At 38.1% G+C, this 24,154-nt stretch overlaps 1 protein-coding gene across 3 annotated transcripts in view; it reads left to right on the forward strand.

Moving 5' to 3' along the window:
* The window catches only part of GALNT1 (polypeptide N-acetylgalactosaminyltransferase 1), a 127,651-nt gene that overhangs the window by 54,353 nt on the left and 49,144 nt on the right, over positions 1 to 24,154 (forward strand). For all 3 annotated transcript variants that reach the window (XM_089895073.1, XM_022586980.2, XM_089895074.1), the window contains 2 exons: positions 3,223 to 3,466; positions 14,157 to 14,331. In XM_089895073.1, the coding sequence (XP_089751199.1) occupies positions 3,328 to 3,466; positions 14,157 to 14,331 (314 nt within the window). In that variant the 5' untranslated portion in view covers positions 3,223 to 3,327. The remainder of the gene's footprint in view (positions 1 to 3,222; positions 3,467 to 14,156; positions 14,332 to 24,154) is intronic.

Genomic DNA, 24,154 nt, shown 5'->3' on the forward strand with positions numbered 1-24,154 from the left:
TGCTTTTGAGCTGAGACTCTTTTTAGGCTTGAAGTTTCTGGAGAGCCTTGGCTAGAAGTATATAGAGTAAGAGAAAGTAATTATTTAGCCCTAGAAAATACTGATCAACCTTTGGAAAAACTTTACATATGACACGTAGGATAGAATCAGAAGTTTACTGATATAATTGATCACTGTACTTTGACATTAATTCAGATTTTATACCTTCTAAAATAATTAAGGAGTTAAATGCATTTCATATGGAAGGTTTTAATCTATTGTGGTTGAGACAGAAACTCTGAGCTTTTAATAATTTCCAAGATAAATTCTGGTATGTATCACTTGAAGAAATACAAAACAGTTTTTCTCCTAAAATTGGAATTGTTTCTTTGAAGGATCCTCACCTCTCCTGTATTTATCTATGTACAGTAAAATTCACCCTTTTAGGTGTAGTCGTACCAGTTTGGACAAAATGACCGCTGCCACCACAAGCAAGAGGTGGAATGTTTTCATCACCACAAGTTCCTTCACGGCCCTTTGAGAGCAGCCCTCTACTTTTCCACAGCCCCTGGCAACCACTGATCCAATTTGTCTCATATAAATGGAATCATACAGTATACAGTATGCAGCCTTTTGTGACTGACCACTTTCACTTAGCATAAAGCTTTTGAGATTCATCAGTATTATTGCATATATATTAAGAGCTCTTTTTGATTGCTGGATTTCTGGGTAGTAGTATTTCACTGTTTGGTGTACCACAATTTGTTTATCCATTCACCAGGTGATGGACATTTGGATTGTTTCCAGATTTTGATGATTATGGTTAAGCTGCTATAAAGATTTGTGTACAAGCCTTTGTGTAGACGTATGTTTTCCTTTCTCTTAAGTAAATAGCTAGGAATGGAATTGCAGATTCTTGTGGGAAGAAACTGCCAAACTGTTTTCCAGAGAGACTGTACCATTGTGCATTCCACTGGCAATGTATTAGAGGTCCAGTTGCAGCAGTTCCTTGATAGCACTTGGTAGTTTTCTTTTTTCCTTTCACTATTTATATTGGTGCATAGTGGTGTTTCATTGTGGTCTTAACTTGCAGTTGCCTAATAGCTGATGATGTTGAACATCTTTTCTTGTGCTCTTTTGCCACCTGTATCGCTGTTTTGGTAAAGCAACAGTTCAAACCTTTTGCCCATTGTATTGGATTAGGATTTTTAAAAATTGTATTTGGAGAGTTCTTTGTATGGTCTGGATATAAGTAATTATCAGATATGTAATTTGTAAATATTTTCTCCCAATATGTGACTTGTTTTTTATTTTTTTAACTGTCTTTTGAAGAGCAGATTTTAATTATAAAGTCCAACTTATCAATCTTTTTAAATGATTTGTGCATTTTATTGTTACCATGTAAGGGATCTCTACATAACTCAAGGTCTCAAAGATGTTTGCCTCTTTATCCTCCTTTCTCCCTACACCTCCTGCTTTCTCTGTACCGCTCCCCCAAGTACACACCCACCCACTGCATTTCATCTTCACTTTTAGAATCTAATTGTGCTGCCTTGGAAAAATTAAATAGGAATGAGTACAGAGTTATAAAGATTTACATTTAAGTGTTCTGGGCTGTAAGCATTGAAAAAATTAACGATCAGCAGATTTTAGACAACACCAAACTACATTTGAATCCCAGCTGTTGCACTGGCAGTTAGACTGCTTGCTTTGCCAGTGACCAAAAGAGGCAGCCTTTCATGTAAAGTGGCTTGAAATATATACATATATGTATCTCGCTTCTCTGGAGAGAACTGTTGGTCCATGACACTGTGCATTATAATGCTTTTGCTCTTCCCCTCACCCTAGTCACCACAGATGTCAGTTGTTGCTCACTGCATGTGACAGGTATTGAGTAAGTATGATTTTGAGGTAAGAATATGACAGTAGCATCCCTGTTCTCACTGTGCAGTCAGGAAGTGTTGGTTTGATGAAAGGAGGCCAATAGGCAAGAGATCAAAGTCCCCAGAGAGATGAACAGAAATAATACTTTACATTTATAAGTATTACTTGGTATTTTGGGGTGCTTTTCAGGTTGCTGTTTAGCCACCTTGTGAAGTGGGAAAGAACTATTGTATCTTTTTCATAAATAAACTCTCTGGCCTGCCCTGAATTGTTTAGGTAGAGACATCTCTACTGCCCACCATGGAACATGCTACATAAAACTGCCCTTGTAAGAAGCTGCTATGCTGCCCATCAGCCCAGCCCTTCAGAGCTTCTGCTCATTGGCTTTCACCTGTGCCAAGTGTGTGTTTTCCTCCATCCACTCCCCTGAATGCACTTGGCTCATCTATCTCCTGAACAGCAGTGACACAGACCTTTGAGCCTCGGTGTCAGCGGCTCGGTGGGATGGCTCCTTACCTCTCTGAGGTCCCTCGGGCTGCTCCAGAGCTCCCCCAGATGAGTGCCGTATGTGTCAGAAGTGTTTCTGGTCTAGCTATCCCAAAGGACAGTTCCTCCAGTCATTTTCTCATGATATTTGGGGGTGGGGGGGGTGGATAGAAACTAAACATCAGGGAAGTCTGTAAAATTACTGTCAGAGCCAGGACTAGGGCTCAGATCTTGCGATACCCTTTTCTTTTCTGTTATACTTTCCATGAGTCTTGTTTTTGAACGGCTGGTGACTAGCATTTTTAGAATGGGATTCAGTTGGGACAGAGGGATAAGAATCATTCCAATTAAACTGCTCTAGAAAAGCTACTAGGAGAACTCATATAAATCCTTGGACCCTGGGAACTGAATGTGAGTGGTTAAAATGGACTGGGAATTACTGGTTTCTTAAACTCCTGTGGCAGTTAATGGCTTAGCTTTTGCTTTAGTGTTTAATACAGCATTTGAATAGAAGGCAGTTAAGCCCCATGTGTTTGATGGATATAAGATAGTAGCTCACTGTTTTAATTTGAATTTTCCTCATTGTAATGAATCGAGCATCTTTTCACTTGTTTATTGGCTATTCAGATTTCCTTTCTGCAAAGTGCTTGTTTAGTCCTTTACCCATTTTTCTATTGGATTGTGTATATTGATTTGTAGGAGTTATTTGCATGTTCTTGTTACTATTTTTATATATTTTACAAGTATTCTTTCAAGTCTGATTTTAAAACTTATTCTTCATAGTAAAATTTCATATTCATATTGAATTAATCCATTGTTTCTTTTTTGGGTTCTGAATTTTTAAGTTAATCGTTTTTCTTTTTCTTTCTATAGGTTATGAACGTGATTTCTGATGAAACTGGATTGGAATAATTTTCATGATCTTTGTATATTTATATATATATATATTTTAAAATTTTGCATTTGACTTAAAGTGCCATGAGAAAATTTGCATATTGCAAGGTGGTCCTAGCCACCTCCTTGATTTGGGTACTCTTGGATATGTTCCTGCTGCTTTACTTCAGTGAATGCAACAAATGTGATGAAAAAAAAGAGAGAGGACTTCCTGCTGGGGATGGTGAGTGACATTTTATAATAGTGGACCTGTTTTGATATATATGTCACTTGTTTGTACTAACTAATTTGGAAACTATAAAATTTTAACATTTTTAGATTAATAGTAATCCCTGGCTTCCTATATATGATGATCATATTTCCATCAGTTCTCCAGTAGGTTCTTCTAACAGTTAAAAGTATTGAAGTATCCTGTATAGAATTGCTAAATTCAATTTGTGTGTTCAATGTTAAATGTAGTTAATTTTCTGGAAGTTATATTACCAAATACTGTAGGGAATCTCATAGCTGGAACTACCAAAATTGTACAGGAGATTAGTCTAGTGTCATAATGCTGAGTGCAGCGTTAAAATTGCATTATCAAGTATGAGAGAGAGCCCTCCAGCCTTCCCGTCTCAGTCCTAAGGGAAGAAGTCATTTTAGGTAGGTGTGGTCTGGTGAGTTTGTTTTGTTAATGCTGTAGATAGCTCCAGTTAGCACTTTTAGGGAGAGCTTATGAAAAGATCAGGCTATAAAGTCTGGGCTGCAGTGAGAACACTGCATATCTGACATGGAAAAGGAAGGAGACACAAATATGAAGGACCTAGTTTGGAAGACTGACATTTTTGACAGAGGACACCTGAAAAATTCAGTTTCAGACTCTCTGTGTTTAAACCAAAGAAACAAATGCTGCCTTTTATTTTTTTTTTTAAACAAAATGAAAATGACTTTGCATTGTGAATCAGTAATTCAGCTATTCTGCGCTCTGAACTCTCTGTGATTAGTTATAGAATATCTGGCTAAACAGTAATTCTATTTTTAGGAATTATTTGTGAATGATTACTGTTTTATTTGAATATGTAGCCACATTTAAATATCTTGCACTTTTATAATGAAAGCACCTGGTCCCTTAAAATTTACAATCTAAAATTATTTATTTGTATTGGTAGGTGTGCCTACTTATTGTAATTTTTACAGATGGGATTGTGTAACCAGTTCTCTTTATTTCATGGGAAATCTGCCTAAAATTAGGCTCAGTTGCTAACACTGGACTTTAGTAATACCTAGGCTAACCCCTGACTTTTTAATTTTCACCTTCCCCATAATTTTTTTGCCTATTAATTTGTTGACTTTCCTGGTTTCCTTTATGGCCCTGCTGTTTAGTAAGTTTGTCGGGTGACAAGAGCTATAACTCTGTCAACATTTAAGTCAAATCAAAGGTATTGCCATTCACCAGTAAGAAACTAGCATAATTCTTGTCCCAAATGGAACAGATTAACTTTACCCTCACTCCACCTTAATTCGTTACCATTTATAGTGGGAGCTCATGGTGTTCTGTCTTAACTGCAAAGGCACGAAAAGTAAGAAAGACTGGGTCCTCTGTAGTAGGTGAAGACACACTTAGTGAATGTTTTTTAAACTCTGATATGTGCTGGGCAGTGTGCTATGTGCTAGTGACATACACTTCAACAATACAAAAGAGTTCCTCCCTTTGGGGAATTCCAATCCAACAGGAGAGAAAGAATATGGTAAAATAGTGATATGATAGATAGCATACTAGAGATGTGCATGAGAGCAGGAGGAAGGAACACCGTGGGGCATCTGAGAAGGTGCAGCAAGCAAGTGTAATGCTCAAGCTGTAGTATCAGGGTGAACAGGTGTTTGTTAGGTTTGATGGGTGAGGGGAATACCTTCCAAGCAAAGGAGAGAAGCATGTGCAAGATAAGCAAGTGAGAGACAGAGTTGATGGATAGGAGAATGTGAGGAAAGAGCATGGGACGAAGCTGGGAGGTTAGCAGAGGCCACATCACAGGAGGCCTTTTATGACATGCTAAGGGTTTTGGACTAAATCCTGTAGGTGAGGCATGACATTGAAGGATTTTTTTGGCTGTGTCAGGTCTTAGTTGCAGCGCACGGGCTTCTCTCCAGTTGTGCTGCGCAGGCTCCAAGGCGCGTGGGCTCTGTAGTTTGTGGCATGCAGGCTCTCTAGTTGAGGCCCGCGAGCTCAGTAGTTGTGGCGTGCGGGTTTAGTTGCCTTGCAGCATGTGGGATCTTAGTTCCCTGACCAGGGATTGAACCCTTGTCGCCTGCATTGTAAGGCAGATTGTTTACCACTGGACCACCAGGGAAGTCCCACTGAAGGATTTTAAACAAGGAAATCAGTAACCTGATGGGATCCAGACTTTCAGAAGGAAGTTTGGTGGTCACATGGCTGATGTATTGGCTTGGTGTTTAAAAGCCGAAGTTCCTTCGGTTTTTAAATAAAAATAAAAGACACATTTTTCATTTTCACCAAGAGCTTTATTGAACAACATATTCACAGTTTTGTACCACTACCTTCTGCCATTTTTCAGGCAACTTCATAATTCCATCTTCCCCAAATTTTTTATCTTTTTGAGCAAAGAACTCTTTCAGGTGCCTTTTACAGTCTTCCAGGGGATTGAAATTTTTTCCATTAAGAGACTTTTGTAAAGACCGAAATAAATGGAAATCTGAAGGTGCAATTGGTGAATATGGCGGGTGAATCAGAACTTCCCAGCCAAGCTGTAAAAGTTTTTGCCTGGTCATCAGAGAAACATGTGGTTTTGCGTTAATCCTGATGGAAAATCATGCATTTTCTTTTGACTAATTCTGGACCCTTTTCGTCGAGTGCTGCTTTCAGTTGGTCTAATTGGGAGCAGTACTTGTTGGAATTAATCATTTGGTTTCTGGAAGGGGCTCATAATAGAGGACTCCCTTCCAATCCCAACATATACACAACATCATCTTCTTTGGATGAAGACCAGCCTTCGGTGTGATTGGTGGTGGTTCATTCACTTGCCCCACGATCTCTTCCATTCCACATTATTGTACAGTATCCACTTTTCATCGCCTGTCACAATTTGTTTTAAAAACGGACCGTTTCGTTACGTTTCAGCAGAGAATCTCATGCGGAAATACGGTCAGGAAGGTTTTTTTCCGCTTAATTTACATGGAACCCAAACATCAAAGCGATTTACATAACCAAGCTGGTGCAAATGATTTCAGCGCTTGATTTGGATATTTTGAGTATGTTGGCTGTCTCCCATGTGATATAACATTGATTGTTCTCAATTAATGTCTCGATTTGATCCTTATCAACTTCAACTGGTCTCCCCGACCTTGGAGCATCGTCCAGCAAAAAGTCTCCAGCACAAAACTTCGCAGACCCCTTTTGACACGTTCGATCAGTCACAGCACCTTCTCCATACGCTGCACAAATATTTTTTTGTGTTTCAGTTACATTTTTACCTTTCTTGTAATAATAAAGCATAATATGCCAAAAATGTTGCTTCTTTCTTCTTCCGTCTTCAATGTTAAAATGGCTACACAAAAATTCACAGATTTTGATGTTTTTTTTTTTAATGCATGACATATGACAGCTGTCACAATACAGTCTAACAAAAATGTTTCAAATGGGGCTTCCCTGGTGGCGCAGTGGTTGAGAGTCCGCCTGCCGATGCAGGGGACACGGGTTCGTGCCCCGGTCTGGGAAGATCCCACGTGCCACGGAGCGGCTGGGCCTGTGAGCCATGGCCGCTGAGCCTGCGCGTCCGGAGCCTGTGCTCCACAACGGGAGAGGCCACAACAGTGAGAGGCCTGAGTACCAAAAAAAAAAAAAAAAAAAAAATGTTTCAAATGAAGTTAAAGACAAATAAGCACTACTAGAGCCATCGTATGGGAAAACCAAACAAACTTTTTGGCCAACCCAATACTAGAAGGGAGTGAGACGGCAGGGAGTGGTTGTGAGGCCGTTGGGAAGGTTTGGAGAAGTTCTTGGGGCCTACACTAAAGTGACACTGGAGATGGAGAGGAAATAAAATATATGAGAAGTTTGTAAATAGTGGCGTTTACATAGCATGGGGAGTCACTGAACGTAGGTAATAATGGAAAGTGAAAAGTCTAAGATGACTCTTAGGTCTTCCTCTTTGGATGAATTGATACGAGGTGGGGCCCCCAGAGGCGGAGTGGCTTTGGTGAGAAGGCAGAAGGATGAGTTGCGTTTGGAGCGTTTAACGTTGGGGTGTTGGGAGGGATGTTCTGCAGCAGAGGGTGGCTGGGGTAGAGCATGTGGGCGGCAGTGTGGGCTCCAGCAGTGTGTGGATGTTGGAAGAGACAGGCCAGTGTTGGAGAGGATCATGGAGGGTCAGCAAAGGGAAATAAGGCTTCTGGAAGTCAGAGTAGGGGGAGAAGCCAGAGAGAGTGGGGTCATGGAAATCCAGGAGTGATGTTTGTTCAGAGGTTTTACCTGAGATGAAGAAGTGGTTCTGATGTGTTTCCCAGCAGGGGGCTTCTTGTGACCCTAGCAAGTGCCATTTCAGGGCCAGTGGATTTGATATTACTGATGTGTAGCTTATCCTTTTAGGAAGCTTCCACACAAAGAGATAGTACAGTAGTTTAAAAGAAAGGAATGGAGCCAAAGTTGGTTTTCTATGAGTGTATGTATTTTTTATGTATGTTGAGGGAGAGGTTTAAAATATAAAGTAATGAAGTAATACTTGAAAGAGCCAATTCTCAGCAGATGAGACAGTGTGGTGTCAACCATAAGAAAAGGATTATCCTTGAAGAGGATTCTAAGGTTAATACAGTTTTGGAAAACCACTAGTAGCATGAGCATCAAGGAAAAGGAGTAGCTTTTATACAAAGTACAGAAGTACAAAGTAAAGGAGAAATGGTGTGAAAGTAACAATGTGGAGCTATGAGAGAGCGTCGTTACCTCCTGGGAGACAGAGAATGAAAGTTGTTGAGGGTTGTGAGGTTAATGGGCTCTGGGGAAGAGCTGGATTTAAGTCTGGTAGATGGGGCCCCTGTTGAGACAAGACGACGTATTGATAGAAGCTTTATAATGGCCTGGGGGCATCAGGGTGTTGAGTGGGACAGACTGAGAAGGCCATGAGCAGTGGAAGGATGAGAGAAGCACTGAGCAGTAAGCCAAGAGGTGAGTTAATAGCTGAAGGGAGAGACTTGGAGAGGCCAGCGGTTCCAGATGGGGCCGTAGAGCATCCATTTTTTCAAACTGTGTTCCATGTAGCCTTAAGGCATTGAAGGGAAAGAGTGAGGAAATGATTTAGGGAAGGGGGACAATTGATGCTAAGCAAGAAAAGTTTGAAAAATCTGCTCTGATGTGAAGTTTCAGTGCAGTGGGCGCCGAGAGGTCTCAAGTAGCATCAGAGGCCTAAGGTTGTTAAGGCTCTCAGCATAAGGCTGCTGAGGAATTGTGGTGCCACTGAACAGATCTTTCACTAAAATTGTTGGGAGAGGGTTGATAGGTGATGGCATCAAGGATGTGGACCTTCTTAGTGGAATTAGCAAGTACAGTCAGTGACCTAGAGGAATGTAGGTCTCTTTTGATAGAACACATAAGGTCTCCAGGATATTCGTTTTCTATGGCATTTGAAAAACCAAATCAAAACAAAAAAGCAAAAAAATAATGAGCAGATACAACACTCCAGAGCAATTGTCTCAGTGTTGTGAGGACCTCATTTCTGAACTTCTTTGAACTGTTTTACAGTGCCAATTTGGTGAAATTTACCAAATTCTGTCCTTTATACTATTGTGTGCAAAAAGGTGTCTTATTTTTAAGCAGAATGGATTTGTTATCCTTATGATAATGCTTATAAGATTATCGTTGATATATTTAGTTTTCTAGGATTTTTATATTTACTTGTTACTTGCCTGCGTCAGGTAACAACAGGCCAGTCTTTGGTGTTTCAGAGGGTTGGTTTTGTTTTGTTTTATTTTATTTTCCTGAGCATTCTCTCTCATAGTTTTATTCTTGTATTTTATACCCCAGACTATCTGAGAATAGCAAAATTCTTCTGTTGCTAGAGAATTAGATTAGATTCCCTTTGAAAAAACACGGTTAGTGTGGGTTATGTCTTGGGAATATTTTTGCAACTCTTCTGCTTTTTAGAATTAACTCATTCATTCAATTTATGGATTTGGATGTTGCATAGACTATTCAATATTTTTACAGATGCAATTTCCAGTAGGAATTAATCCTTTCTGCCAGCACTGTACTTGATTTTCAGATTATTAAAATGTTGATTATTCAAGTTTTCATGTACTTCTGCTAGAATTATTTCAGTTGTCAAACAGTAGGAAAAGTTTGAGAACATATTTTATAGAAGAAACTTCTGATGATTAAAAACTTAAAAATATTGTTAGTAAAGGCTTTCAGAAACTCTTTATTACAGACTTTTAGTGTGCTTAGAGTTTTATTTGAACACGTTACAAATGAATTGAATATAAAATTGGAATGAGGGTTGAAACTGACAGGTGTTGAGGTAGCAGAGAGTTATCAATGAATTTTATATGCAATAATATTTTGATGTTAAAAAAAATCAGGTAATTTGCTTTGTTTATAGAATACATATTATATACACTAAGAAAGCAAAAACATTTCAGTTATCATTGTAAGCCACATGCCAATTTCAGAGATGTTAAAATATGGGAAAAAATATTTTGGAATAAGTGAAATATAGTGCATAAAAATAGTAAAGATAGTTGTATAATAAGGTAAGAAAATTGTTTGGGAGAAATGATTTTAGCCTTTTATCTTCCCCATCTTCCCCAAATGGGTATCAGTAACTTTATACCTCCTTATTCCACTTCCATGAGAAAAATACAAACTAGAAATTTGTAAGATTTATTAAAACACATTCATAGGTATGTCATGTGGTTTGTATATGTGAATTTTATTTGGCGGCATTCAGAGTGAACCTGTAGTTTTTTCGAAAATTAAATTTTCTAAAACATGAAACTTCTGTACATTGTCATGTAAATGAAGTTTAACTAAAGTGTATAATAAAATGTTTGTTCTCACATGATACTTTGGAATAACACCTTAGTCACCCCCTTGTCAAAGTTGATTTGATTTTTAGAAATGATCTGCCTATAAAATTTTATGGCAATGAAAGTTTGTTTTTCAGTTCGGGAAATGATAATATCCAAACCCATTTCATTTGCTTTCAAACAAGTTTCACTGAACTCTTTTTTAATTTACATGAAAGAGTGGTAAGTAGAATACAAGGAAAGTTAATGCTTACTATCTTCTTTGTTAGTTGCTTTTTAGTACTGCAAGTGCATTAGTAGTAAAAATATTCACTAGCTAGTTGCATTTTATCCTGGCATCTTTGCCAAAGAAAATTAGTTTACTGGTTGGCGTAATTCTTCAGGATATTATAATTTCTAAATTAGAGTATTGTGGTGAATTCTGTAAGTCATGCAGTAGTCATATAACTTTTGATTAATGGCCATTTTAAATGCGGCTCTGAGATCTCATGTGTATCAGTAGGTTAAAGTATATAATTTGGGTATTATACCAGATATTTAGATTATTAGTAAGTACCAGGTGACCAAATTTGTAAAATATTGCAGCCAGGAGGATTTTATATGTTGTGCAGTTTTGCCCAATTCTTTAAGACCTCAAGGCTAGAGTTTTACTTCACTGTGATGGGGCAGGATTTTAACTTTCTGGTCATACAGTCTCTTAGGCTGTAAGCAATCAAGTTTATACTTACTGGTTCTTACAGTAATAATTCCTTGAGTGCTCCTTCATGCTCCCCCAATCCTCATGGAAAATTTCCAAACATAAACAAAAGTAGAGAAAAATAGAAAATTGATCTCCCATATACCCATCATCTGGCTTCAACAGTTATCAACTCAAAGCTAGTCTTGTGGCATAGATACATGGATACCTCTTTCTTTTTGTCCTCCCCACCCCCATTTTTGGTTGTGTTGAAGAAGAAGAAATTGCTTTCTTTGTTTTCTCCAGTTTCCCACAGTCAGGATTTGCATCCCTTTAATGTTTTTTTTTTTTTTATCATTTCCTCTGTCCCCTATATTTCCTGTGAATTGGTAAGTAAGTCCAGAGGCTTGATCAGATTCAGGATCTACCCCACCCTGCCCCCAGCAAAAATATGTTATAGATGGTGTTCTGTATAACTTAATATTCAATTAAAAAACTGAGTAGTGTGAAAATGTTTCCATTTTAACTTTTCTTTAAAGCATCTTCTTATGCTAAAATAGGGCACAGGTAACTGAAGGATATTTATAATCAGGGCCACTAGATGTCTCCCACCTACTCTTCAGGTTATCTGTGCCATGCAGATAAAATAACTGTTACCTCTAGAACTCTGCTGCTTCATACTGACCCCTGAATGTCCCAGCGCCCAAATCTGTTAATTACTCTTTATTTTCAGAGACAGGTAAGTAAGAATTGACTCTGAGAGTTTTATAATTTACGATTTTTAAAGTTTTAAAAGCTTATATAGGCATTATACTTCTGTACTTACAGTTTTTATTACACTTGGCATTGAAAATTTTTGTCACTGAGAATTTTTTAATTCTTATATTTAAAGAGCTCACTTGACAAAAATTAGCCAGGATTTGTTTTTAAAAATTGTATTATAGGGCTTCCCTGGTGGCACAGTGGTTGAGAGTCCGCCTGCCGATGCAGGGGACATGGGTTCGTGCCCCGGTCCGGGAAGATCCCACATGCCGCGGAGCGGCTGGGCCCGTGAGCCATGGCCGCTGAGCCTGCGCGTCCGGAGCCTGTGCTCCACAACGGGAGAGGCTCGCGTAAAGAAAAAAAAAAAAAATTGTATTATAAGAGTTTCCTATAATTTATTTCCTAATATTTTAACTTTCTTCCTGGAATCACAGTTCATTGTGAGAATGGGGAAAGTTATTACCCACCATTTTTTTCCTTGATAGTCCTCTAGAATAGATTTTATATTCTAGACAGAGTTTTTGAAGACAGTGAATAATATTCTGCAGCTCTGGTATTGGTAGGTTGCTTTGTACCCCATCTGAACAGTCATCCTGTAGGTCAGCTTTACCAACTAGAGCTGTTCTTGGGCAGATGAGGCTTGGCTGAAATGAGCTGGTATGTCTACTGCCTTGATGTCTTCATTTTTGTCCAGAGACTTTCGGGGATGCCTAAAAAACAAACTGTAGGAGAATAAAACTTTCAGCTTTAAAAATAAACAGGTAATGTACAGAACAGATATTTCATCCCATTCTTATCCTCACCTCATTTTCTACCCATCCCTCTTAGATGGGAAGTTTAACAATTTTTTTTCGAATTTAATATATTCTAGAACATATTTTTCTTGGAACACTTTCCAGCATCTCAAAAGCATATAGCAAGGAACAAGATTTGGGAATTGCTGATCAGGAATATTATTCTTTTTACTAATATAGCCAGTCCTCCATATCCGTGGGTTATACAGAGGCCTGACCATACCACACCTTTTTATATAAGGGACTTGTGCATCTTTGGATTTTGGTATCTGCAGGGCAGGGTGAGGGGGGTGTCTTGGAACCAGTCCCCCATGGATACTGAGGGACAACTGTATATTACGAGATAACATTACTTCTGATTAGAATTATATTTCTTTTTTTCATTAATAAGGTTATTTACTAGATATATTTCAAATATGTAATCTACATATATGGAATACATAATTTTAACACATTCCACTTAGCATTTTTAAAAATGAAGCATTTTTCTAGCCCACAAAGGAAATGTTAATACCTTTCAAAAGGTAGGAAGTTTAAGCCACATGAGGGTAGAGAACATGTAATGTCTTGTCTGCACTGATCCTCAGTGCCTGGCACAGTGGCTGCTATGATGTAGGTGCTCATTAAATATTTATTGTTGGAAGGCTGTATTTTCTCACTTAAGTGCAATAAAATAAAAAAGTTTACAATGAATGTTTGAACAAATAAAAAGCTCAAAGCATAAAAGAAATTCAAAATAAAGAAATTCTCAAGAATTATATTTCTTGATGCTCCACCTTGCATAATGCTTATTATAATGTCTACTATTGTCAATTCTAGGATTTCATTTTGACTTATTTTGGATAACACTTTTACTCACATATTAATTTAGCATATGGTTATAAAATGCCTGTAAAACAATGCTAAACTCCACAGAAGGTACATGAATGAACAAAAAACTCCAGCTAAAAAAGAGATCATAATCTAGTTAGGGGAGGGTGTCATAGGCAGGTTTAGCGATCATAATAAGAGAGAACTATTGATTAGAGGCATAGAGCCCTGGATGTATGTAGTAGTCAAGAGTAGTAAATGGTCACTCTAGAGAGATGCAGAAAAGCTGCAGGAGAGAAGCTGTTTTAGCTGGGCCTTGAAGGACAAGTGTGCGTTTGGTATTGCAGAGGTAGAGGTAGGAAGGAGATGACAAGGGAGGGGCCAGTGTGAGCAAAGGCATCAAGGCAAGAAGACATGAGGCACATGGAGGAAAGTAGTGGGTGCTGTTTGATTGGAGGATGAGGATCCCGGGGGTGGGAGGTGGAGACCCCAGCAAGTGGTGGGTTTGGGAAGTTAGATTAAATTTCCTATTAAAGAGATTGGCCTCTAGGAGATCATGAGAATAACACAATGAAGGCTGTGCTTTAGGAAGATAAATGTGATAACGATATCCGAGATGGGAGTGCCAAGGCCATGAAGTGATTCAGGTGAGTGGTGCAAAGTGAGGAGGTCTTGAGTCAGGACGAGGCGTGGAAGCGGAGGACAAGGCGGCCCCTAGGCCGTGTCTCAGACTGGGAGAGGATGGGCTCAGAAATGGCTCTGGTTGTTGAGGACATAGTTTAAACTCAAATGTTATTAAACAGAAACATGAATCAATTGTTATACAATTAATGTTAGTTAAGTTTCCTCCTTATTCTTAGTTCTAGAGCCAGTACAAAAGCCTCATGAAGGTCCTGGAGAAATGGGGAAACCAGTCGTCATTCCTAAAGAGGATCAAGAAAAGATGAAAGAGATGTTTAAAATCAATCAGTTCAATTTAATGGCAAGTGAGATGATTGCACTCAACAGATCTTTACCAGATGTTAGGTTAGAAGGGTAAGTACCTAGTGTGGTCCTAATAGTATTTAATATGAATGAAAAGTATGTTATGAATTCCCAATAAGTTGCACTTTAGTGTTGACTCTTCTTAAAGTGGTTGTTACATCACTAAGTTACTACTTACCCCCCCCCACTTAAATAATTAAATGCTGATAAAATAATACCTCAAGTTCTAGTGATCATTGGGACTATATATTTTAGGCTTTGGAAGATAATTGTTTATCTTGATAGATTAGTAGGGATTTTAAACTTCATTATTTACAAAACATTTATATAGTTAATTTTTTAATTTGAATTTTATTTTTTTTATACAGCAGGTTCTTATTAGTTATCTGTTTTATACATATTAGTGATTACCTGTCAGTCGCAATCTCCCAGTTCATCCCACCCACCCACCCCCGCCACTTTCCCCCCTTGGTGTATATAATTAATTTTTTACAAGATTCTTTTAAGTTGTGTGTAACTTAAAACGGTGAAGTATACAGTCATAAGCATACAGATTACTGAATTTTTACATATGTATGTACCTGTCTAACCATCATCCAAATCAACTTATAGAACATTTCCATCACCCCTGAAAGATCTCTTGTGTTCCTTTCCAGTCAATACTCCCACCCCCAGGGGCAGCCATTGTTTTGATCTCTAAACATAGATTAGCTTTGTCTTTCTTTGAACTGTTTATAAATGGACCCATACTGTTTATATTCTTTGGTGTCTCTGAGATCCATATTGTTGCACATATCAGAAACTTATTCTTGTCCATTGCAGTGTTGTGGTTTGTTATGTGAATATACCATAGTTTATTTACATGTTGATAGATATTTGTGTTGTTTCCACTTATTGACTATTGTGAATAAAGGCTATGGTGACATTTCTGTGCCCATTTTAGGAAGACTTAAGCTCTCATTTCTATTTGGTGTACGTATTGGGGAAAGAAATAGGGTATACACTTAAGTAGCTTTAGCACGTGCTGCCAAACATTTTTCCAAGATGGTTGTAGCAACTTACACTCCTACCAGCAATATAAGGCCCAGTTGTGCCATACAAAGAAGGTAATACAAGGTATCTGGACTAGAGGACAACAGGCCCAGTTAAAAGCAAGGGAACTGTACAGAGAAAGGTAGATCAAGTGAACATATACATTCTAGCTGTTGAGACCCCCTAGCCACCTTGCTTTCTGTGGCTCCCATTAATGCCCGCAGCCAGGCTTTATCCCTCCAGGCAGGAGATTGGAAGATCTTTATCAGCAGAATTGGACTAGCCCTAGAGAAAAGCAAAACAACTGCAAACACTGACATCAGAGATTCTCCAACTTAATAGCATAGCCTGATCACTCCAGTGGAGTATACTCATGGTCACTAAGCCTCACTTAAATATTCAGAGCTTATATTCAGTTTTTTGGCCTTCCATTTTTAGTAATAGATGACCAAGGAATACTAGACATCACAGGAAACCCTCAAACATGTAAAGTATAATTCAAAACTTTAAGCAACTTGGAGGAAGCAAAGACTGACTATTCAGGGGGAAGAAAACTTAAAAAGAAATAATTAGTAATCCCAATGAAATAAGAAAACATATTACAACCATAAAACAAGAATAGGATACCATTCAAAAGATAGACTGAGAGGGCTTCCCTGGTGGCACAGTGGTTGAGAGTCCGCCTGCCGATGCAGGGGACACGGGTTCGTGCCCCGGTCCGGGAAGATCCCACATGCCGCCGAGCGCCTGGGCCCGTGAGCCATGGCCGCTGAGCCTGCGCGTCCGGAGCCTGTGCTCCGCAACCTGAGAGGCCCACGTACCGCAAAAAAAAAAAAAAAAAAAAAGACTGAGAGAACCTAAAAGAGCTTTTGGGAATTAAAACAAAACAAAACTCAATAGCAGGTTGGGAGGAAATCTTCCATAAAAATAGATCAAAGAGATGGACAATAGTAAAAGCTTATGAAATTTAATTGACTATCAATGAGGACCAATATTTGATTAATAGGAGTCTCAAAGAGAACAATGAAAAAGGTGAGGAGAGGGATAGGCAGGTGGGAAGGAGAAAATTTATCCACCAGATTTTCCAGAACTGGACTGTACAGGTTTTGGATTGAAAGACCATTAAGTTTTCAGGACAATAGATGAAAACAGACTGCACCCCCAAGGCATTGTGACTTTCAGAACACTGGCAATCATTCCCTGAAAAAGACCTCTTATAAGTTTCTCTTGAGAAGAAAGCAGATCACAGTCAAAGGATTATTTATCAGAATATCTTCAAGCTTCTCAGCAGCAACTCTGGAAACAAAGGAGCAAAATTCTAAAGGAAAATAACTTCCAACCTAGAATTCTGTATGCATCCAAATTAACAATAAACTGCACAGGTTAAATAAGGACATTTTGGGAGTGCAAGGTCTCAAACCATTGAACTGCCACCACATATCTTTTCTTGGGAAGTTACTGGCTTGTGCTCCACCAAAAGAGGACTTAAATCAAGGAAAAGGTTGACACAGGATGTAGAAGACGGGAGATCTGATGTGCGAGAGATGGTGGGAATCTCTGGAAGATGGTGTAAGGACAGCCACGGGTGAGAGTTGGGCAGGCAGAGAGGCAGCCAGCCCAGGTGGGAGCAGCTCAGAAAATGCTCACCAGGAGAGACTTCAAGGAAATGTTGTTGAAGTCATACCTGATAAGGCTGAATGTCTTGGAGAGATTTAGACAATTGATGGAGAATTTGGGATTGAATTAGTAATAAGTACATAGAAAACCATCGCAAGAAAAAAATTAAACAATCATTAAATCCAGGGAAAATTTTTTAAAGTTGTTCAGAGAAGGCAAAGGTAATCATAGTTTATTACATGGCACAGCTATGAATAAGTCATAATAAGGTAACCATTGAATATTGTGCATGTAAAAATTAAACTGAGGGGATATAGAGTATTCATCCAGCAGATTGGTTAAGTGGACATCAGTCAAGAGAAGCTTCATTGTAAACTTAGATTTTCACAAACTGTGTACTTTCCTGAGTAATTTAAGAATTATTGAAGAAAGCTAGACTCCTCAGGGGAGTCTCAGTTAAATTCAGTGATGTCTGCGTTAAAAAGAACCTTAACTATTATTGTTTATAGTAGAGTTGTTTTTGTGCTTTTAATAATTGCCCTAAATACATCACCGCTCTCAACACATTTTATTGTTTATTTTTTAAAATCTTTTACATGGTTCTTGAAGATACTTTTACTAATGAGTAGCTTATAAGTATATTAGATATATTATAAACACTAGTTTTTGCACAGTGAACAACTTCATTATATAAAGATCAGTGTTTAAATGGTGTGATACGTGTGCTTGTGCACCAAATTTTGGGCTTGATGAGGACTTCTCAGACTTGAAAAAATCCTGCTTTGTGCTGGATTGCTAGTCCAGCTGCTAATACGCAGTCCTTCTGGCCAACCATTGGGTCTCTGTGGGATAGGGCTGCTTCATGGGGTGGCACAAAGTCACTACTACCACTGAATAGCCATTTTTTGCCTTCTTGTTCCATTTCTGTGCTTTTATCCTTTTTTTAAAAAAGAAGTTTTGAAAAACTTTTTATTATGGAAATTTTCAAATATATACAAAAATAGAGATAATAGTCTGAACCCTAATGTATTCATCACCTTGCTTCAACAGTTCCTAAAAGTTCTCTTTTATCCCCTTTAAGATGTCCTGCAACAATCTCCTTCTCCTGGTATTTACACTTCTGTGTGGTCTCTTCCTATGTTGTGCTAGGGTTGGTCTGTATGGCCAGCAGTACAAGTGATGGAGTGTCATTTTCAGGACTGGGTTATAAAATATACACTATGGTTTCCAACTTGGTCTTTTATTCTCACTTGGATCATTGACTCTGGGGTAAGCCAGCTGACATGACAGGAATGGCCCCGTGGAGAAGCCCACATGGTTTGTGGATTTTGGGGATCAACCAGGTGAGTGAGATTAGAAGCAGATTCCCCAACCTCAGGCAAAGACCTAACCATTTGCAAATATTACAATATTTGTCTCTGAAAGATAGGACTCATAGAACAAAGAAAAAGGAAAGGGAAAAATCATGATACCATTTTTCATACCTAAAAAAAGCCTTAACAGTGATTCCTTGATAACATGAAATATCCAGTTAAATTTCCCTAGTTATGTCATATATTTTCCTTTTTTAAGAGTGTTTGTATTGGGATGCAAATAAGGTGCACACATTGCAGCTGGTAGGTATCTATCTCAAGTGTCTCTTAGTCTGTAGGTTCCTTCTTCTTTTTTCCCTTACAGTTTATTATTTGAATACGAGTTAGAGCATCTTATATCTTTCCTGAGTCTGCATTTTGCTGATTGCTGGTGCCATTGATTGTGTTCTTCTGTTTCCTCTCTTCCCTGTAGATTGGTAGGTTAAAGGCGTTTTGTACCAATATCCTTGAAGTCAAGTAAGTTGTGACCTATTAGACAGGCCTATTATATGTCCCATCAGTCTGTTTTCTATCATTGAAACTCCTATTAGCCAGGCATTGGACCGCTTGCATTGATTCTCTTAGTCCCTTTTATTTTTATCTTTTCTCATCTTTCTTTGCTACTTCCAGGGAGAAATGCTAGGCTACCTTTCAGCTATTCTTTTGAATTTTTTATTTGTTAAATTTTTAATTACTAAGTCGTTGCTGTTGTTTTCTGAATTAAAGATACAGACACAAAACCCTGCAACTTAACTTTTTTATTCACAGAAATATTTGTGAGATGTTTAGTATGTAACATTTTAATCTTTCTAGTTTTTAAAGTAATTTTAACTTTGGTTTACAAAATTATCAGTCCCATGAGGCAGGCTGCTGTTAAGTGCCTCAGAGAGATTGCTGTAGCTCAGGACAATTGAATCAGGTTTGAATCCAGGTCTTCTGACATTTAATTCCCTTCTTTCTCTGCCTAATTGCTAAAGGTTATTTTTTTCTCATTTGCTTAACTATTACTTTTAATGTTAGATGAAATTCTGGAAACAGATTAAAATCATGTATTTAGTAGAAGTCTCCTTATTTTCTCATGTTAGATAAGCTTCTCTAGATGATTTGGATAAACTCTGGGAGTTGCTCTGCTTATAATTTTTAAGACTTAACGGTTTTATAATCTTTTAGGTGTTTTCAGTAACGTTGTTATAATTCTATAAATAGTAATTGGTAGTTCTAAGGCTAATATGTATTTTGTTTCCGTTAAATACAATTTTGAAAACAATATTCTAACATAAATTTTACTCTTTGTATCTGTATTTATCCTCTTATAGTATGATTTCTACCTGCTTCATGAAATGTAAATTTTTGTTATACAAGTTTAGTGAGTTCCCTGATTTTTTGTTTTATCTGTTGCCTCAAAGACACACGTGATAATTAGTAGTTTAAAAATATACCTTAAAATATTTATCTTGAAGTATTTTTTCTTTTGTGGTTTTTTTTTGGCTGCTTCGGTTGCTGTGCGTGGGCTTTCTTTAGTTGTGGCTAGCGGGGGCTACTCTTCATCGTGGTGCGCGGCCTCCTCATTGCAGTGGCTTCTCTTGTTGCGGAGCGCGGGCTCTAGAGCGCAGGCTCAGTAGTTGTGGTGCATGGGCTTAGTTGCTCTGCGGCATGTGGGATCTTCCCAGACCAGGGATCGAACCCGTGTCCCCTCCATTGGCAGGCGGATTCTTAACTACTGCGCCACCAGGGAAGCCCTCTTTTGCATTTTCCATCTTTCACTAGTGATCTCTCAGAAATTTTATTCTTTGGAAAACGTAGCTTTCTCTTTCCTTATTTTAGCTATTAATTTTTTTTGAATGAAATAGTCTAAACATTCAGAAAGCTATAGGAGATAACGAAGTTTTGTATCAAACACTAACTTTATTGAATTTTAACAAGTTGCCATATTCTCTTCATATTTTCTTTTTAAAATAAAGCTTTACAGCTACTGTTGAAACCATTTGTGTACCCCTCCCCAGTTGTATTCCATTACTCTCTAACCATAGGTCTGATTTTTTACATTTATCATTACTGTGCATGTTTATCTATCTAGCTAAATAATAATATAGTTTCGTATTTTTAACAACAAATTCTAGCATAGCATATGCACATATTCTTCTGCAACTTTAAAATTGTTCAAGCATTGATTTTGAAATTTGGCCATATCATTACATGTAGTTCTAGGTCATTCATTTTAACTGCTTTGTAGAAGTCCATTGTGGGAATATACACCATAATTTATCTATTTTGCTTTTGCTTAGATGTATATACTTTACAGTTACAGAATGTCTATAAATATCCTGTTTAAACAAGCATGTATTCTCTTGTACAGATGTAACAGTTTTCTGTGGAACGGTGCTTTCCAAATTGTAGGTCATGATCCCTTAGTCATTAATGGATCATGAGATCAATTTAGAAGACCTTAGGCCTGAAGTTTTTTTTTTTATGGTATTTCATACACAATGTGAATACCTGTTAGCCTTTTAATTAGTGAAATAGAAGATATCAGAGTGTATCTCATGTAATAAAAGTTTTTTTCATTAATCATTGTTTCAGAATGTATGTTTTAGGGTGACTTAAAATGTATTTGTTACCATGTGTTATGGTCAGTTGCACAGAGATGTGAAATAATCGTGTCGAGAGGAATGCACTTTTTAATTTCATTTGATGTTTTTAAAAATTGCTCCCGCTGTGGTTTCACCAGTTTACATTTTCCAGCTGCAGTGGGTGAGAGATTACATTGCTCTGCATATTCATGCAGAGGATAGTAGTGGCATGAGTGAGATATACAGTGGCATGGAAGAGGCTGGCACAGGTGAAGCTTTCAAATTTGATTGTATGTTTAAGATGGAAGCTCTCAGAATGCTGACAGGTTGGATGTGGAGTAAAAGAAAAAAGGAAAAGTTAAGAATTTAGGCCTGATTAGCTATCTGAATTAAAGTGATACTTGCCAAGATGGAAAGGAGAGTAGAAATATGGGAATAGAAATCAAGAATTGTTAGCACATATTTATAAAATCCTGGAGTTCAGGGGAGGGGTTGAAGCTGGAGTCATTAAGGGATAAGAGAATTTAAAGTCACGGGACTGGTTGACAGCCACTGAAGTGGATGAGTTGAAAAAGGGGTTAGGGAGCTAATGTTCCAGCCTTCGAAGATTGAGAACAGGAGGAAGAGCTAGCAAGAGGCTGAGGAGAGGTGAGGTAATGTTTCAAGGGGGAAGTGGCCAGCTGTGTTAAATGCTGCTGAGAGGCTAAGCTGAGATCTCTAAACTGACCGACGGTTTCAGTTTGTGGAGAGGCTGTTGGACAGGATTGTTTCTGTGGAGTGATAGGCAATGAAACCGTGGCTTAAAAGAATGGGGAGACTTTCCATTCTGTAATGGTGGCCTTGGTGATCTGGACCAACTCTCCAGATGAGAACATCTAGAGAGTTAGAAAAATCATCCTCTTGAAAACATCCAGAGGTTAGAAAGCACAGCTTAGAAGGTAGTGAAAAATTACAGAGCCAACATCTGGGAGAAGATGGAAACCCAGAGAAATGAGCATAGAATTTGGAGGCTACTTTTTATCTAGAGGCATCTGCTGAATCCAAAAGGTATATACTGAGAAACTAAATAGTGCTTTTGACAGGAAAGAAAAGATATTGGGAGCAAGAGGGACTTAATGAGGTGCTAGCCGTGTTCTATTTCTTCACCTGAGTCATGATTACATGAGCATTTGCTTGTGATATCTCATTCGCTCTAAATTTATGTTTTTTGCACTCTGTTATGCTTCCCATAAAATCAACTTGAAAAAAGAGTGGGAGAAACAAAGTGGGAGGGAAGCAGTGGAGACAGCAAGTATAGCAGTGCTTTTGAGGTGTAATTGTTGGAAAAAGAGAAATGGGGCAGTTAGTTGGGGAGATTGTGCAATCAAGGGAGACATTTTCTTTTTCTTCTGTAATATGGCATAGAGTACAATATGGTTGTATGTTGATAGAAATGATCCCATTGAGGGAAAGTTTGAGAGGGGAGTATTATAGCAAGAGCATTCAACTTGAGCAGGTGAGAAGGAATGTAGTTGGCTTCAGACAGGAACAGGGATAATGCAGACATTGTATAATGGGGAAAAGGCACAATGTTTATGATCACAGATGTCTACAGGATGGTCAGTGTGTTGATGGGAGTATGGAAATCCTCATCTGATGGCTTTTTTCAGTGAAATTAGAAACAAGGTTAACACCTGTGAGTGAGGAGGGTAAGAAAGGTATTGGGAATCTCAGGAGGTGTGGAACAGTTTGCAGGGGTTAACTAGGACATGTGGTGGGAACACTGGATAGTGCTGGAGCCTCCTTGAGGTTTGTGTTTGTAAATTGAAAATGAGACCATTCAGCATGCTCGTATGTTTTCTTTAGCCATATTCAGCAGCCCTAGTGCAGATGCAGAATCAGCAGAAAGTTGGATTTAGCTATTGGGATATTGCCAAGCGAGTGAGATAGAATAGGGAGATACAAGGCAGTGATTATAATAAAGAGTCCTGGAAAACATGCAGAGGGTCACAGAAAGTAAAAGGGTGGAAGGGTCTGGATTTGAGATCCCAATGAAGAAAGCTAAGGATCTGGGATTATTGGAGTAACTGAGTGGGAACAAGCCAGGATGTCAGGGGGAGGGAGTGGGGATGGGAGGTGGAAGGAGCAATGGTGACCAGAGATTGGGATGCTTAAAATGGAGATTATCAGTAATGGTGTGGTCTAAGGGTATAGCATGAAAGTAAGTGGATGAGATATGCTGGAGGAGAGCAGAGCAGAGCAAAGATTTGAGAGGCCAAGTGTTGATAAATCGACTGCATGGAAACTAAAATGACTGATAATGTGATGACAAGACTAGTGATGGAATTGGTAGGGAAGGTGACAGATGACTGTACCAAGAATGGGTTGGCAACTTCCGATAGCACCTTCTTTAAAGGACCTGAGGCTTCTTAGGGAAGAGGGAGAAACATAAGTCTTAAAATAGCGATGAGGAACAAGGGAGATACTTGCCCCCACTTCCAGACTCAGTGGTGCAAGGGATGTTGAAGAAAAGCTAGCCTTCTCTTGAAAGACCACTCAGAAGGCAGTATTCTTGGTGATATTTTAATTAGTGTAGAATATGAAGGGAATATTCAGAGAATAGATTGTGAATATTCGGGAACTTTGCTAATGACAGTAACCATGAATTCCAGAGAGCACAGTGGAAAGGTTTAGAGATTATGAGCTTTAGTTAGCCAAATCGCAATTAGAATTTGGGTAATTCACGATGACTTGGAAGGCTTGGGTTTTTTGTTATTTGTTCATAGCATTATCTTCAGTACCTAATGCTTTTAAAACATTTTCACTAGATCTATAATTATGTGTCTATTCTCATTTCTAATACTGTTTGTTTCTTTTCTCTTTTTTCCTTAGGCAGTCTTGCTAGTTGTTTGTAGTTTTTAAGTTTTTAAAGAGGAGTAGCTTTTCCTTTTGTTTATCCAGTTTTTAAAAACTTGTTTTCTATGTAATTATCTTTTCTTCTATTTTGTGTTTAATCTGTTTTCTCACTTGCTTAGTTAAATGCTTAACCTGTTAATTTAAAATGTTTTTGTTTTCTAATGAATTCACTAAAGACTCTAAATTTACATCTGTGAATCATGTCAGTGTACCCTGCTAGTTTTATATGTAGTACTTTCATCCTAATTCATTTACAAGTAGTTTGTAATTTCCATTTGATTTCTATTCAACCCAGGATGACTTAGAAGTAAATTTTAAAACTTCTATGTACATTTCTTTTTGCCTTTTGATTTTTGTTATTGATTCCTAGATTAATGATCAGTAAAGATGGTCTTTTTGAAATGTGTT

The sequence above is a fragment of the Delphinapterus leucas genome, chromosome 14 (assembly GCF_059928025.1).
Source record: "Delphinapterus leucas isolate spDelLeu-1000000601 "Yukka" chromosome 14, BTC_Dleu_Yukka2, whole genome shotgun sequence".
NCBI classification, from domain to species: Eukaryota; Metazoa; Chordata; class Mammalia; order Artiodactyla; family Monodontidae; genus Delphinapterus; species Delphinapterus leucas.